The sequence below is a fragment of the Pleurodeles waltl genome, chromosome 2_2 (genome assembly GCF_031143425.1).
Source record: "Pleurodeles waltl isolate 20211129_DDA chromosome 2_2, aPleWal1.hap1.20221129, whole genome shotgun sequence".
In the NCBI taxonomy this organism is placed as follows: domain Eukaryota; kingdom Metazoa; phylum Chordata; class Amphibia; order Caudata; family Salamandridae; genus Pleurodeles; species Pleurodeles waltl.
This window is the reverse complement of record NC_090439.1, coordinates 1,125,163,505-1,125,181,458: the sequence shown is the minus strand read 5'-3', so window position 1 is coordinate 1,125,181,458 and position 17,954 is coordinate 1,125,163,505. Positions and strand designations below refer to the sequence as shown.

Below are 17,954 nucleotides of genomic sequence, written 5' to 3'. Positions count from 1 at the left end.
TTCTTCTTTTCTATTACATATTGACATATAAACACTTTATGGGCTAGAAATCTGCCAGTTTGAAGCCTAGGCAATGGAGCAACTGAGGGTCCTGATCTTTGCTAAGTTGTGGTTTGGGTCGTATACAATGATATGAATCAGGTGCAGATGCTTTGTAAAAACTTTTCCAGTGTACAGACCAGTTTTACAACGTACGGACCCAGGGTCTGATTTAGAGTGGAGTGTACTGGAAAACCCTCCTGTTTTTAGTGGAAATGTTATATCTGGATGACAGCCCACCAGAGGAATCTCCCACACATTCATCTGGTGCCTTCTCTCTGGAATTAGTTTTTCCTCCAGAAACCGGAGAATGTTCTCTTACAACCTGAGTCTATCTCGTGCCCCTAGACCTCAGCAGATTAAAATCAGACCCTGTAGATGTCAAACATAAGGGTTATATTTAGACTCAACACAAAGGATATCCATAAAGACACCAGCACCATCTCTAGATTACAGACTCAAAGGCTATTTTCAGACTATCTGTCCAAGGGCTGTGCAAATTAGACCCATGCTCTGTGGATGTCTGACGCAGAGGCTATCTGCAGATTACAGACAAACATATTCTGCTGAATACAGGTAATTATAGTTTCCATCCCTACAGGAAATACTTTTTTCCTTGCTCTTGTCCCTTCAAGTTATACAATGTGATAGATTCCTTGGAAAATCCAATCATTAGCATGTACTTTGCTTTCCTCCCTCTTCCTCAGGTGTTTCAGAAAGAACTGGGAAAACGGGCCAGCTGCATCAAAACCCTTAAGCGGTCAGTGAGAGACCTGACACGTGGAAGCATCAGTGCCGACTCCCAGTGGCTGCAGAATCAGATGGAGGAACTGAATCACCGCTGGGAGCTTGTGTGCAAGCTGTCTCTGGCCAAGCAGGCACGCCTGGAGGCCTCATTGTCACAGGTGAGCGCATCGGAGCAGGAATCCTGACCTCTGCAGATGAGTGGCTGTCTCCAGTTTGGAAGCCTCACCATCACAGATGTAAGGTGTAGGACATTCATTTGTTGCTGTCTTTTCAGTTTGAATATCCAGTACTTTTTTACTTTTGCTGTGGTCCGTGCCTGTTGTCCAGTTTTAAACACATGTTCTTCTTCACTATTGGTGCAGCCATTTTAAATGGTAAGTCTTTCGTAATGCTGTGCTCTGAAATTAGGATAATGCTGTGGAATGAAGATGGGATGAGACTCTTCTAAGCTGGCTGTCCTGAGAGCATTTACTGACTTGGGTATGGAGATTAAACTTCGGGTAAGGGGTCAGTCCCACCTGTAAAGCCAGGAAGACATGGAACTCCCCTTGGCAAGCATGGGGATTCGCCACATGGCACCCCTCCTGTAGCAGCTAGTGCATCACTGAGCGCCTCCCTGAGAGTAAGATTGCAGGCCTTGTTCAGTTCATTAGTTGCTTAAAACCTGAGAGTAGGCCTACAGTGAAGATCATAGGACCACTGTTCCTCTCAGAACTAGCGGGGAAGAGTAGAACATTCCTGAATCAAGGAGGGAACATTGAAGCAGGTGCCAGCAGCCAGAAGGAATTCCCTCATTGCAGGTGGTGTTTAGAGCCAACTAGAACTGGGGCTCTATTGTCTTAAATATGAGAGGTGAACCTGAAAAAGAATGAATCTCTGTCTTCCTTTGCCACATATATTGACAGTGCTCAAAATTAAATAAAACAAGTGGGAGACATCCTGTTGACAAAGAAACCTTCTTCGAAAACTGTCTTCTAGAACCAGCCTCAACCAGCTACAGCTCAGAAAAACTCGTGGTTGGCTTTTGGCAACCTTGAACTCTCCCCCTCCCGACCTAAGACCGACTCAATATTCCACTGTTTGTTCAAGGTCCACCTTTTAAGACAATTCTTAGAGTAATCCCATACTGATCCTATATACTCACAACTACAAATATTTTTGAAAGTGTTATCCATAATTTTGTATTAGTTTCCTGAACTATCCTAGGGTTTCTGGTCTACGTAACACACTGTTTACTTGATGCATGCTAAGCCTTGGTTTCCAAATTTTCTTCCTCTTCAAAGTAATGAATTTTTTTTTTAACTTGTATGGTAAAGCACCTCCATATTAACCAGTCCAAGTGTGCTATGTATATGAAAAAATAATCCTGTATTGGCAGCTAGTCAAGCCAACAATTGGTTCACCAAAAGCTTTTAAAAGGCAGTCCAGCCAAGCCTCCTCCCACCAAGCATTGGCGTTTCTGGATTACAAAATTGTCCTTATATCTTGTTGCCTGAGTTCAGGACAATAGGCATGCCACTAGCTGTAACATAGGTGGAATCTGCTCATGAATGGTATGAAGGATTACATACCGTAACTCCTTTGTTTTCTGCTGCATGTATGAACTCCAGAACACTTCTACCAGCTTACCTCTCCTTAGATTGACAGATGAGGTGCAAATGTCCATATGGTGTGCACCACCCTTTATGAGACTATCAAAGGAAACATTTTTCTGAACTTCAGGCTGCCTCCTATTGAATACTTGTCCAGGCTGGGCTGGGGCCAGAAAATCTTTACCAGCACCCCTGTATGCCTTTAGGTGGCACAAATAGATCCGTACTGATGTCTTTAAATGCCAGGTGTGACATGCACAAGCCTACGTAGGCACCACCTATGCGCGCTGACATCAGTTCCGTTCTTTCTGTGTTAACAGATGCAATTCGGAGTACTCCCTATCTTTTCGTGGTTTTTCTCATTTTAGATAGTTAAAAAAAACAGCGTCCAAGAGAACTATGTCACCTCCTAAATCTACAGGGTTGAACTCTGTGAGGAGTGCCGTGAATGAATGTCTGTGACTGATACATGGCTTTCCTGTGGTCAAATCATGACTCCAAGGCCTGCAGTGATTGCACCTTGATGCACCCCAAGGACATTGGGGATCGAGAAGCTAAACTTTGCATGGCAGAGCTCCACAAGACCCGACACCAGGATCAGTTGAGGTCTTCTTCAAACGCCGGGTCCTCATGGAAAGCAAGAAAGAAGCACAAGAAGTCTAAAATGTGTCTTGCCACTCTCAGTCCCCCGAGAAGGCAGGGTGGTGTCATTGTGCCACCAGGTCGGAGTTCCAAATTCAATAGACTTTCAGAGTTGATTCCAACCTTGGTCCCAAAACAACTGTATTTTCCAGGGTCCATTGGTGACCCCATAGCAGATTGAGGAATGTATTTGATGCATTGCAGTGCCGTTGGCACACCACTGGTTCCCTCCGGCATGCCTTTGGGCCCCAAGGAGCTGAGAGCACCTCCCGACAGTGCTTCTGTCGGTGGGTCTGCCCTGAGCGCTGATTGGAACCTCTGAATCTGCTGAGAGCCCCAGACCAACTTTGGTACCAGTTCCTTCCCAAGCACCATGGCCATGCCAGAACGCCATCCACTGATTCTGGTGCCATAGGCTCCGGATGGAAATGGCCAAACCATAGTGCTGTCCGTCCAACACTGAGACTGCGCCACCTTGACCTCGACCGAGGTCGCATGATACTTCACCTGAGTTTCGACTCCTCTACCATCCAGCTGACTCAGACATAGGGCCTGATTCTAACTTTGGAGGACGGTGTTAAACCGTCCCAAAAGTGGCGGATATACCACCTACCGTATTACGAGTTCCATAGGATATAATGGACTCGTAATACGGTAGGTGGTATATCCGCCACTTTTGGGACGGTTTAACACCGTCCTCCAAAGTTAGAATCAGGCCCATAATGTCTTTACCCTCCTGCAAGACTAAGGTGTTTCATGAACTTTTTGGTGCCATTGCAAACAACGGGAGCTATGATGTTGGGGATGAGATTGCCCAACTGTACCGGGATGAAAACTGGTACAAAGATATCCAGCATTCGAGTGGCCTGTATACCTACAGAGGTGTTGCAACTGTACAGGACAAACTAAGAGTCTCTGTTACCAGTTAATTGAGGCCCTTACAGATATGCTTTTGGATAACACCTGGGCCAAGCCTTGCTTTGGCCTACCTGTACACCGCCAGATCACCAGACATCATTGGTTTGCTCCAGGCAAGCCCTCTTTTCTCACCCAGCACCCCACCCATGACAGCACTGTAGTTCAGGCTTCAGCCAGTAGAGTGAACTCGAGCTCTTTTCTTTCTAATTCCCATGACAGGGAATCTAAAATGATATAAATCTTTGGCCAGCAAGATTCTAGCTCCACAATTCTGGCACGTCACTCAGTAATAACCAGCTGCCTTTTAGGCCATTACTTCCATGCATTATGGGACTCCGAATGATTGCCCATGGTCCCAGAGGACACCAAGGCCATCGTGTCCCAGGCGGTGCAAGATGCCTGCGATGCGGCCAAGTTAACAATTTGCTGTGGACTGTATGCGACTGACTCCCTTTGTAGGGCTGTTGACACTAATGTGGCCATCCAATTATACGCTTGGATACAGTCCGCTGTCTTTTTGGGAGACTTTCAATTCAGTCTTACTAACATGCGATTCAATGGCTCCTGATAATTTGGTGGTATAACAGATTTGGGCACTGGAGTACTTTAAAGACAGCAGGGCTACAGCACACTCCTTGGGCTTTTTTTGCTCCTCCTCGCTAGCCACACCAGTTGTTTTGTCACTTAATGGCCTTGAGAGGCACTTCCAATACCTCCATCAGTCCAACAAGTGCATCAATCGCTTCAACCCTTTCGTGTTTGTGGTACCCCTTGGAGAGGGCAACAGGAAAAGCAGGCAGTTCAGTCTTCCACAACCCCAGCTGTGCCCACCCACAAGCCTCTTTAGGATGCCTTTAGCGGCAAAAAAATCACCCTGTCTGCTGCAGGATGCAACATTTCCTGTTAGGGTGGCATGGGATAACTTGGGTTAAGTGTGTCCTGCAAATTGTTTGGCAGCATTATGTTTTACCATCCCCCAAAACTTAGCTGCACCTTCCACTAACTTTGGAGTGGCTGAATGAGGATCATGTGTCTCTCTTGCAGCAGGAACTGCAGGCTTTTTTGGCCAAAGGAGCCATAGAGAGGGTTCCAGCATTTGAAGTCATTCCTCCTGCTACTTCCTTGTGCTGGAAAAAGATGAAGGTCTCCGTCCCATTTTATACTTTAGCCCTCTCAATTGCTTCCTGAAAAAAGACCCACCCTCAAACCTGGAGACTGGAAGGTGGCACTGGACCTGCCGGTTACTTATTTTTATAATCCTGTTCTGCAGCCCCACATGCATTACCTGTAGTTCATGGAAAGCCACAAGCATTTTCAGTTTGCTGTGCTCCCCTTTGGCCTTAAAAGTGCCCCTCGGCTGTTCAAGAAAGGGATGGCAGCATTTGCAGCACATCTTTGGAGGTTGGGGGGGGGTTCCACTCTCCCCACCTCCACCTTCACGACTTGCTGCACAAGGGAGGCCTGTGCCAGTCAGTGTTGTCACTCACCTCCAGACTTTCTGCAAGCTCCTGACTTCATTGAGCTTCTCCATCAACATGCTGAAGTCACAATTGACTCCTTCACAGTGGGTCCTCATGGTGCTGAAAAAGATCAAGAAAAAACAGACTTAGGCCCTCATTCGGCGCTGGCGGTCAACAAAAGACCTCCAGCACGCAAAAGCCCCCGCCGGCCGCATTATGAACATTCAGCTGGGCCGATGGGCGGAAACAGTGTTTCCGCCAGCCGGCCCAGCTGAATGCAGGGCCTGAACATTGACGCCGGCTCCACATGGAGCCGGCAGCACTGTAGCAGTGCGGCGGGTGCAGCAGCACCCGTCGTGCATTTCACTGCCCGTAAATCGGGCAGTGAAATGCACAATGGGGCTGTGCGAGGGGGCCCCTGCACTGCCCATGCCAAATGCATGGGCAGTGCAGGTGCCCCCAGGGGTGCCCCGAGGCACCCATTCTGCCAGCTTTTGAAAGGCTGGTGTAAAATGGTACATTATTCGGCTGGCAGCGCTGCCTTGTTGGATTTGTAACTCCGCCATCGCCAGGCTGCCTTGCGGCGGAAGCCTGGCGGTGGCGGAGTTACGATAGTGGGGGTTCTGCCACGTATATTATATGGCGGTCTGGTCCGCCATGCCGGTGGTGGTAATTACGGCCACCGCCGGCATGGTGGCCCAGACTGCCATGTTCATAATGAGGGCATAAGTCACCCTGGTGGCTCTGGTCTGAGTGAGTAAATGTTAGTATCTGGACCTTTTGGCTATGTGCACGTCCTTTGATTTGGCTGCCTCTTCTGGACAACCTCCTGTCACAGCAGCAGAGTAGAGTTTTGCATCTGAGCCTCCACAACCTGCACCCCCAAGCATGGAAATTGAGCGGCGGCAGTTGAAGGCTTTTGATCTCCTTCCCGAAGTGATATCCTGGCAGCCTGGCATTCATCTACCAGATCAATTTGTGCAGGTGGGAGAAGTTTGACACCAGTTTTTTTTTAACCATAACATTCCACCCCTGAATGCACTTAATCAAGTGTTATTCTGGTTTGTTTCTCGTTAGCCCAGCAAAGTCTAAAGGTTATCTTTCAGCTTTGTTGGCATTCATGCCGTCACTGGATCAGCTATGTCTCTTCAAGTTACCCTTTGTGGTGCATTTTTGAAGGGTGTGACCCAAATGTTTTCTCCATCACCTTTTGTGATGCCGCAGTGGGAACTTAATTTGGTTCTTACCTACCTGATGTGCACGCCCTTCAAACTTATGTATAGTTGTCCCCTTAGCCTACTTACCATCAAGACTGCATTCTTCATCGCCATACCATTAGCCAGGCAAGTGAGTGAACTCCAGGCATTGTCCTTGGTACCACCATACACTTCGTTCTTCCCAGGTAAAGTAGTCCTCCAAACGAAAGCAGCATTCCTCCTTAGGGTACTCACGCCTTTCCACACAGGGCAATCCATCACTGTGCCTGCTTTCTTTGTGCCGCCTCACCCCTCCAAAGAAGAGGAATGGCTCCGCTGACTTGACACTAAAAGGGTGCTCAGTTTCTCTGCTGATCGAATGACCAACTTATCAATTTCTCTGGAGTGAAAAAGTGTAAAGCAGTGAAAAAGAGAACTATTGCCTGATGGGTTTGTGATAATATCAAGATCTGCTATGGGTTAGTCAAGAAGCAGCCTGAAGGTTTGTGCGCTCATTCCACCAAGCCGAAGGCTGCTACTACTACTGTACATGGCATGCAATGTGCCAGTTATGGACATTTGCCAGCTAGCTACACGGGTGCCCCTCCACACGTTACCAAAGTACTATTGCCTGGATGGTCAGATGTGTGGGAGGAGCACAATCGGTCCTTCAGGATTTTCTGCTCTGAGCCACTCCACAGCCCCACCACGTGAGGAGGCATTGGTTTGGTATCTATTCACAAGGTGAGGAATTTGCTGTTAGAAGCCTCTATTAAGTTATTTATTTACAGTAATGCCTTTTCTGGTAGAGACTCTAACTGCAGATGCCTCACCGACCCACCCTCCTCCTGGTACTGTGGAATGAACTCAATGCAGCCATCAATAAGAACCAATCAGGAAGTCTGCACACTCACATTCCGATTACAATGACTCTGCCTCCAATGTCGCGGACAGAGATGCAAAAGAAAATGACGTCCGCGCCCGGAGGTGATATGTAAGGGACCTCACGTCACATCAGGAGCAGGATGGACCATACATGGAGCTGCACAAAGCCACCTATCGAAGATGTGCGGAAATTGCTACAGAACATTTCCCTGATCCATTCTGGAGCCTAGAGAAATGCACAAGGTGAGGAATCTGTGGTTAGGTAGAGTCTGTACTAGAAAGGTGCTATCGAAGATAAGTAACTTGTTCCTTTTGTTTTTGCTTACGGATATTACATGAGTTGCTTTCTAGTCTTTCCCCCCAGGAGCTGATGTGAAGTTTGGTTTCTGTTTCTGTATGGATCTTACATGGACTTCCTTTTGCTTCCTTCACCTGGCTCCGATTTAAAGAAGTGTTAGTTTGTCTTTTGTTTTGTGTATGTGTGTTTTTAAGAGCTTTGTGTAGCCCTCCACTATGATTATTTCTTTTTTTCCCTCCCTCTCTCTCTCTCTTACACTTTGCCAGGCGGAAGAATTTCATAACTTGGTGCATTCATTCCTTGAACGATTGTCAGATTCTGAGAGGACACTGAAGTTTGGGGTTATACCCGAAGAGGAGAAGGCTCTCCAGGAATGTCAAAAACAGCAGCAGGTGAGTGATCTCAAGAACATACATATATTTCTTGCTTAAGGGGATCTCCATTGAAAATCATAAGCACTGAATAGTCCTGCCCATGTGCAGTATTCCCTGCATAGGTGAGACTTCATTTTTTTTTCGTAGGATCTTCATTGATTGTCATATGTGCATGACTAGTTTTATGCTGCCTGTGTGGACCTTGGAGCACTTTTCCATATGTATTAATTGTCCATGAATATAAAAGTATGGGGTACCAGTATCTGTATGTCATGAAATAAACAGCACCATACACTGGACTAACAGAAGTAAAAAATGTTTCTGCATGTATTCCCTAATGTTGAAACACCCATTATAATACTCTATTGCTGCATCTTATTTGTGAAAATAGACTTGAAAATACCTAACCTGAAGCACAAAATGTAGCCTGAAAGACCTCTGTTGAGAGCTTCAGAAAAAGCACCCTGTCTCTTTAAGATTCCAGGAGCTTTCCCTAGCCATGATGCTCTGTTCTGCCAGTTGCCTCGCATAGCCTGTTCTTTCTTTGTGGCTTCTGTGAGTAGGATGTCAGAGCACAGGTGTGGTTTCACAGCTCCGTTTTTGTTAGTTGTTTCTATTGTTTTCATCAGAAATTTCACTTTGAGTGTCTTAAGTCCATCTACTGGATGAAGTGTGTTTTACCATCAACTGTCAGATTTGTTTCAGCCAAAATGTCTTCTTTTTGAGCAATGCTCTCCTGTGGGAGGAAGAAAGCAGTCTCTGACCCACTGAAAGTTTGTATGGGTTGCCTACCATCTTCACATTCTGATTTTTCAGAAAAAGTCGAAAAGGGTTTTAAACAACAAGCAAATAATAAAACTCAGAGGAATGCTTCAAGATTTAAGAGGTGAAGAGAAAAAGGTAAGGTGGCATGAAGAAATATCCTCTTGTGCATCATCCGAGAACAGTGCTTCTGTAAAGGATGCGCAAGTAATCTAAGGTGAGAAGGCAAAGTGGCAAGGATCGTCATCACTACCACTCTTGATATTTCTCAAAATAGATGTCAAAATGAAATAGATGTCAAAATTAACGATGTTAACATTGAGAACATAGGCGCCAAGCTACTCGCTGTCTAAAACCCGTTCAGTGTCCTCTGCACGTTGGCGCCATGGAGAACATGCCTCAGTCACAATATCTGCCCCTTAAAGCTGCATTACTGTTGAAGAGTCCTCGTACAGTGGTGTCAGTATCAACGTTGAAGAGACTTCCATTGATGCATATACAGCCAAATCTCCCTTTGACATTGGAAAAGCCCTCAACGTCATAGAGACATGGTCGACTGGAATCACACCATTCACCAACGAGCGAATGTGGGAACCAGATTGGCATTGTCACCATGTCACAGTCATCAATGCATTTGATGATGACAAAGTCTCCTATATTATTAGCATCAGTGAGATCACTACATTGTCCTAGAATGTCTTCACCTCATTTGACCTCTTCTTTGAAGATTGACACCAGAGGTTTTTTGCTTCTTCACTCTCACCAACTCCCAAGAAAAAGTGAAATGCACCAGCATCTGTTGTAGGACATCCTCAGGCATCCCTGATTGCAGTCACACTGGATCCTTATGAGCCCTGCATCATAGTGATCCAGTGTGAAATCTGAGGCCATGCGCATCATATTTGGGCAGCCCGTTCCCTCTGGCGCTCTTTCTGGCCTCAATGGTTTGAAAGAGGCCCTTTCTGGTTCTGTGCCCATAGCTTGGGCTTTAATGCCAACTGGGCCCCTTGGATCCATTCCTGGATCCGGACTGACGCCTGTCGTGCCATGTCGACCTTTACCGGCACCGGTCCCAGTGCCGACACTCTAGCACTGCCCCAATCCTCATTCCCGACTCCAACACGTATCCAGAAGGGCATCGACCAACTCTTCCTATTGCGCAGACAGAAGCCACATCTTCCAGGCTGGAGCCTCAGCCCTATTCCTACGGCTCGTCAGGTTGTCTGAAGTTTTGTTGTTGGTTTTGCCTCAAGCCCTGCAAAGACTTGCTTTGGACACTGGGATATACTCTCTTGACTTTCTTGCAGTTGCCAGATCACCCTTCTTTATTTTAATCACCTGTTCTGATTAGAGATTTGGAAGGTCCTCAGCTCTTATTTTTCATCCAAAACCCTTTGTGATGCCTCATTGGAACTTGAATTTAGTTCTAATTTTTTTGATATGCACCTGTTTTGAGCGACTACAAAGTTGTCTCTTAAGGCTTCTGACATTGAAAACAGGCTTTCTTATGTCCCGCAACATCTGCTAGGTTTGTGAGTGAGCAACATTCTCTTTCTGTCAACTAGACCTTATGTGACCTTTTTTGCAGATACGTTGGTCTTGACCCAATCTGTCGAAAGCAGTCACTCCTTATCTGGCAGGATGTCATCCTCCTTTCATTCCTTGCTCCACCTCTTCCCTCTAAGGAGGAGGAAAGACTCCATTGTTTGGACCCTAGTGGGGCACCTAGCTTTTAAATAGATCACTTAAAGGAACATCGGTTGGGCAATCAGCTCGTTGTGGGGTTCTCTGGGACAAAGAAGGGCAAGGCATTGCAAAAAACTGACCATCTCCCAATGCATTGTTCTCTGTGTTAAAAGCAAGTTCACAGACCCATCAACTGGGAAGATACTGCTATGGTATCTTTTTTCAAGGTAAGGAATCTGCGTTTAGAAATATCCATCAGAAGAAGTTACTTACCTTCTGGTGGATGCTCTATCTAACTGCACATTTCTCACCGACCCTCCCGCTTCCCCATTCTGTGAACTGGACTGTTTTTCATCTAAATACAACCTAGTGTAGAGATTTGCACAGTGGTCATGCCAGTTTGCTGATGAGCTCTGTATCAGAGGGCACGGACCGCACAGAAAGCAACTGATGCCAATGTGCATGGGTGATGCTTGTATTCGGCTCCACTTGCCACCTCTGGAGAGGAAAGACTTTGGTGCAGAGTCGCACACCATCACTTAATGGACTGAAGGATTACTGCTTTAAATATCTGTGGATCCAGCCCTGACACGTGGGAAATATTCACCAAGTGATCAACCTGCAGTTAGAAAGTCAACCAGAAAGAGCATTACCAAAAATAAGTAACTGGTTCTTCATTAACGATCTGCTGAAACACCTCCAACAAGACTTCTTGGAGAATCTCAATGAAGTTCTTTAGTGGCCAATTAAGTAATACTCGTGGCTGTAAGTTCAGCAGAAGTGGCTGCCAATAGCTACTGCCTTTGTCTTTATATTGGAAAATCCTCCAGGCTTTGCCGCACCACCCAGAAGACTAACTAAATGTAATTAATCTCTCTTTCTTGTGTTCTGCATTATTTGGTCAGCACTCCAACAATGAGATGCTGAAAATGAAAATGTGAAGCAGGAATTCTATAGACAATAGATTTATAAGAGAAGAAGAAAGTCTTAAGGTAATACAAACCAAGAAAATGGTGGTATTACCAATGGGGAGGGTTCAACCTTCTCACGGACCCTAGCTGCCACAAAAGCGTTCTCAGGGCCAGAGGTATCCATACCAAAAAAGGGTATTTAGATCCACGGCAACCTTGAAACAACTTCCAGAGGCAGACATTTATCAAGAGGCAAACAGTGGTACTCTAATACCCCCCACCACCATCTATCTGTTACTCACTTAAGTGTGTGGAGTGGGTATTATGCATCTAGCAGAGTGGACAGCAAATACAAAATACAACTGGGTGCTAACGTTTCACAGTGATTGCTGCCTATAGAAAATATCCAAACTAAGGCGGTCATTCTGACCCTGGCGGTCAAAGACCGCCAGGGCGGAGGACCGCGGGAGCACCGCCGACAGGCCGGCGGTGCTCCAATGGGGATTCCGACCGCGGCGGTAAAGCCGCGGTCGGACCGGCAACACTGGCGGTCTCCCGCCAGTGTACCGCCGCCCCATTGAATCCTCCAAGGCGGCGCAGCTTGCTGCGCCGCCGAGGGGATTCCGACCCCCCCGACCGCCGGGAACCGGATGGCGGTAGGGGGGGTCGCGGGGCCCCTGGGGGCCCCTGCAGTGCCCATGCCACTGGCATGGGCATTGCAGGGGCCCCCGTAAGAGGGCCCCTACAAGTATTTCACTGTCTGCTTGGCAGACAGTGAAATACGCGACGGGTGCCACTGCACCCGTCGCACAGCTTCCACTCCGCCGGCTCGATTCCGAGCCGGCTTCATCGTGGAAGCATCTTTCCCGCTGGGCTGGCGGGCGGCCTGAAGGCGGCCGCCCGCCAGCCCAGCGGGAAAGTCAGAATTACCGCGGCGGTCTTTTGACCGCGCTGCGGTATTCTGGCGGCCCCCGACAGGCCGGCGGCGACCGCCGCCGGTCAAAGTCGGAATGAGGGCCTAAATGTCCTTTTTCAAATTCTGTGTTATCTGATAGAGACTTTCAGCTGCAGAATATTCCCCAGGTGTCAGACTGGATTTGGAAGTTTTTGAGCAGTACCCCTGTGTGTGCAGGTAGGTGGTGTTGTTGGACTCCGCCTCGTCCCTGCTCAAAATGTTGTTTGCGGTACCTATATAGGCACCACCCATGCACGCTGACGTAAGTTGTTTCCTTTCTGCGCCAGATAGTGCTGATCTGATCAGAGCTACCCTCAGTCGTTTTTTGACTTTTTTTGTTTCTCTGACATTTGTTTGAGAAATGTTCTCTCCTGGTGTTACAGGCTATCCCCTAAGAAAACAGCTGGTTTCAAACCATGTTGTGCCTGTCACAAACACATGTCTGTGACAGACCCATACTTGGTGTGTTTATGGTGCTTGGAGAGGGACCACGTCTCCAAGGCCTGCGAGGACTGCCGCGCCGTGCATCCAAAGGCACTGAGGGAGCGATCTCTCCAGCTCCTTGCTGCTTGACATTGGATGATCCCATGACGCTCAAAACCCCGGTCACGCTGAATGTCATGGCACCTTTTAAAGAGCCACACCCGTGATTGTTGTCACACACAAAGTTGTCTGGGAAGTCTGGTAAGTCCCAAAAACACGAGAAGTTGAAGTCGAAAAGGTCTTTGACTTCGCTGCACACGTCAAAGTCTTCTGACGAGGCGCAGGAGCATCAACACTCCAGGTCTCACGTTTCCCTGAGGAGTCAAGGTCTGCTGCACGCTTCCCTGACTTTCCCAGTGTGACTCCCGCCCGGAACAAGGAATTTTATGAGGCCATGCACCTCATATTTGGGTGGCTCGGCCCCTCTGGGGGACCTTTAGGTCCCACAGGCTCAGGAGGGACCCCCACTGTATCCTCGCTGGCAGGTTCATCCTCGGTGCCAGTCAGGCCCCATGGACCTTCCTCGTGCCCGCTCCAGTGCAGACGCCGCTGACTCCATGCTCTCTGGGGCAGAGCCAGTGCTGGTAGGGGTCTGAGGATCCTTATGGATACCAGCATCCCCTAGATGTGAATGAGCACAACTGGTATAAGGAACAGGTGGAGGCCACTTACGACTGGCTGACAGAGGACCACCTCTCCTTGTTCCATTTCTCTTCACCAAGAGAGTCATAGACCAGTTGCCAGCATCAGAAATAGTTTGTGGATGCATTTCCACTACTTTCTGATGCCCAAGGATGGAGGCCTTCGTCCTATCCTATACCTGCAACATCTAAATCTTTTCCTGAAAAAGGAGAAATTCAAGATGACTGCAAAAGTCCTGTCTGCCCTGGATCTGGGAGACGAGATGGTAGCGTTGGACTTGCAGGACACATATTTCTACATCCCCGTCCTGTCTGCCTACAGATGTTACCTGCTGTTCACGGTGGACCAAGAGCACTTTCAGTTTGCTGTGCTCCCCTTCGGACTTACCAGCGCCCCTCGGGTGTTCATGAAAACGATGGCAGTGGTTGCAGCTCATCTGCGGAGGTCTGGGGTTTCATTCTTTCCCATCTGTGTTAGACCTGGCATCATTGGCAAGATTTTCCCTGTAACCTTTTGCTTTCAGCCCTCCTATTTTTCTGACTTTGTTTTTGCTGGCTTTAGGACTCTGCACACTTTAAGACTGCTAACCAGTGCTTGTGTTCTCCGCCTAACACATCGTAAGATTGGCTTATACCTAATTGGCATATTTAATTTACTTGTAAGTCCCCAGTAAGGTGTCGCTACCTGTGCCCAGGGCATCTATATTAAATGCTACTAGTGGGCCTGCAAATCTGATTGTGTCACCTATTGAAGCAGCACTTCAAACATGTCTCAGGCCTGCCATTGCTGCTTGCGTGTGCAGTTAAACTGCCATTTTGGCGTAAACCTTCATTGTAAGTATATATGTCACCCCTAGAGAAGGCCCTGGCCAGCCCTGTGGGCAGGGTGCAGTGTGTTTAAAACGTTGGTCATGTACTTTTTAGTTTTATGTGTCCTGCTAGTGAAAAACTCTTACATTCATTTGTCACTACTGCAAGGCGTACCTCTCCCATAATATAGCATTGGAGTTACCTTATTACACCTAATAAGCTGTAATTTCCAAGTTCGAGCAGGTAACCAGTTCATGTTTGGTGTCCTTGGAATTGTGATGAAAAATCCTAACTTTTGATGAATTTGGATTTTAAATTACAATTTTGAAAATAGCACTGTTAGACAGTTGGCATTTTCCTGCCTCAGTCATTTGGTGCCTTGAGCCTGTCCCTATACTGTGACTGGGTATAGTTGACAGTTGGGCTTTGTGTGTTCCTTCTAGATAACTAAACACACTAGAGAGCTTAAATGTGCCTGGATGGCAGGGATTGAGCTGGGCACAGCCCCACTTACTCTTGAATAGGGTCTGTCCTGTCTCCACACAGAGGGCTGCATACCCCCTTGTAGTTAGTCTGGAGCCAAGGCAGGGAAGGCAGTGAGCCTGTGCATAAAGACATGCCTCTAGTAGCTCTCCCCACGTCAACGGCACAACTGGGTATCAATATTTCTGCTCAAAAGACTGCCACTCTGGTGGACTGCTGCTCTGTAGGACTGCTGCCTTGCTGTGCTGTCCTGCTTACCCTCCTGACTCGGTGAGAAGTACTAGGCCTGCAACTGTGGAACCCAGGACCCCAAAGTGCCTGCCTCCATAAGAAAGTTGGGTCGCCTCCTGACTAAAGCCACAGTGACAGAAGGCCCCAACCTTGAACCCAGCACCTGTACCCTGCCATCTGTGCGTTTACCCTGCTACGTGGCGCCACCCCAGTCCTGGACCCATGGAAGTGAGCCATCGTTGATCCAGTGGAACCAACGCATCTCCTCTGCTGCGCAGCGCAACCCCGAGCAGAACTGACTCATGGTTGCTTCTTCGTGGTTCTGTTCCATTGTGAAGGCTCACATCTCATCATAGTCCGTTGCTTAATCGGAACCACTGCTGCGTGACGCATCCTCAGCGCAGGCCCTTGCACCCTCTTCAACTGCAGCCTCGATAACACCAGACCCTGCATCACAGCCTCGCAGCTCCTCGGGACCGATGCTTCATCCCGACTGCGCAACACATCCTCGATGCCAGACATTGCATTACAAGCCCTCTTTGACGGAATCCATGACAACGTCATATGACCTCGCACCACAGCCTCACCACATCTCAGAACCACCAAATTGCTTTGGCTGCGTCACACATCTTCGACACTGACCCTCGCTACACTCTGCAAACCAAGATTTAAGGTACTTTATTCCTCATGCCTATCTGGGTCTCTGTAGCCAGCCCCCACTCTACTGTGGTCAACCTGAACTTGTGACTTTGTCCTAGTTCAGAGCAACTAGAGAACCACAGTTGGAGATTAGTACTTTTTGGCACTATTTTCACCTTACTAATTGCATATCTCCTGTTCTACTGATTGGATTTTTGCTATTTTGGTCGTGTTTTACTTATTAGATATCACTCTATTTTGTTAACTTGGTGTATGATACTTTTTATGTGGAATTTTCACATTATTACTGTTTGAAGTGTTGGACAGATATTTTGAACATTGCCTCCAAGTTAATCCTGATTGCTTTGTGCCAAGCTAAAAGAGTGTTGAGCACAGGGTTGGCTTGTGCCTCACCCTACCAAGGATTGTGATTGCTGATTGGTCAGGGTTCACGCCCAAGTCAACCAATAACCCAACTTCTTACACCTACCTTGATGATTGGCTGTTGAGGGCAGGCCAGCCCCAGGCAGTCGCCTCACAGCTCCAGATTACAGCGAATCTTCTGCACTTGATGGTGTTTACTATCAACATGCCAAAGTCACACCTGACTCCCTTTCAGATGCTCCTTTTCATTTCTTTTTGTTTTAGACACAAGGCAGTTTCAGGCCTATCCTCCTCAGTGGCGAGTCCAGGATATTCAGGATATGATACTGGTGTTTTAGCCTCTATCCTGGATTACAGTGAGAATGGCCCTGAGGTTGTTAGGCCTCAGGACCGCCTGCACACTGCTTGTAACCCATGCCGTAGGCGTATGCGGACTCTGCAGTGGAAATTGAAGTCCCAGTGGGTGCATCAGGGGAATCTCTACTGCATAGTCCACTTCTCGGAGGGAACTGCGAAAGATCTGTAGTGGTGGCTGACATACCATGTTTGGGCAGTGGCAGACACCTCTCCCTTCCTCAAGCAGAGCAGACTGTGGTGACAGATGAGTCACTTCTGGAATGGGGCGCGCATCTGGGAGAGGTGAAGATCAGAAGACTGGTCTGCTACATAGTCCGGGCTCCACATCACCCTATTGGAGCTCCGGACGATTTGCTGAGCATTGAAAGCCTTTCTTCCTTCGATAAAGGAAAGGCTGATGCAGGTGATCACAGACGATACCACCACCATGTGGTACTGCAACAAATAGGACGGGGTGGGGTCTTGGACCATTTCTCAAGAGGCTCTACGTCTTTCGACATGGCTAGAATGCCACGGCATTTCCATGGTGGTTCAAAACCCGGTGGGCTCTCTGAATGTCAGGGCGGACAAACTCAGCTGAAGTTGCCTAGCCGATCACAATTGTACCCAGAGGTTGTGCAAGGCCTCTTTCAGCAGTGGAGAGAGCCTTGGTTAGCTCTGTTTGCCACCTCCGTGAACTCACAATGTCCTCAATCTTGTGCACTGCAAAGCTGTGCATCCTTCACCTTTATGCATGGAGATTGAGAGGCAACAGTCGACAGCTTTTCTCCTTCCTCTTGAAGTCTGTGGTGCAATTGTGGCAGCCAGGCATCCCTTCACCAAGTCAGTATACGCCTGCGGTTGGGAAAGGTATGTGACATAGTGTGATTCCCACAACATAGACTTTCTTTCTGCACTCCTCTCTAAGGTCCTTCTGTTTTCTCCTATTGTTGGATCAGCAGGGCTCTGCTCTGGGCACAGTTAAAGGTTGTCTATCAGCCATTCTGGGTATGCAGGACCAACCTTATTTTAAGTCACCTGTTGTGGATAGGTTTCTGAAAGGCTTGCAGCATGTTTCCATCCATGTCCTTCTTCATGCCCCAGTGGGATCTAAATCTTGTTTTTACCTTCTTGATGTGTGCACACTTTGATCCTCTGCATAATTGCCCTCTTAGGCTAGTGACCTTCAAAACTGGCTTTTCCATTGGCAATAACATCTGCCAGGAGGGTCAGCAAATTGCAAGCACTTTCGGCTCACCCTCCTTGCACCACCTTCAATGTGGACAAGCTGGTCCTCAGGACAGGTGCCTCCTTCCTTCCAAAGGGTTTGACTCCCTTCATGTAGGCCAGAACATCACCCTGCCAATCTTTTTTGTTCTGCCTCACCCCTCCAAAGAGAAGGAGAGACTCCAACATCTGGACCCAAAAATAGCGTTATCGTTTTACCTTGATTGCACAAAAGAGTACCTGGTGGATGATCAA

General features: G+C 47.8%; 1 protein-coding gene across 3 annotated transcripts in view; it reads left to right on the top strand.

Annotated features, from left to right (window-relative positions):
- The window catches only part of LOC138282926 (microtubule-actin cross-linking factor 1, isoforms 6/7-like), a 533,430-nt gene that overhangs the window by 360,027 nt on the left and 155,449 nt on the right, over nt 1-17,954 (top strand). For all 3 annotated transcript variants that reach the window (XM_069220983.1, XM_069220984.1, XM_069220985.1), the window contains exons 28-29: nt 747-944; nt 8,044-8,169. In XM_069220983.1, coding sequence (XP_069077084.1) covers nt 747-944; nt 8,044-8,169 — 324 coding nt within the window. The remainder of the gene's footprint in view (nt 1-746; nt 945-8,043; nt 8,170-17,954) is intronic.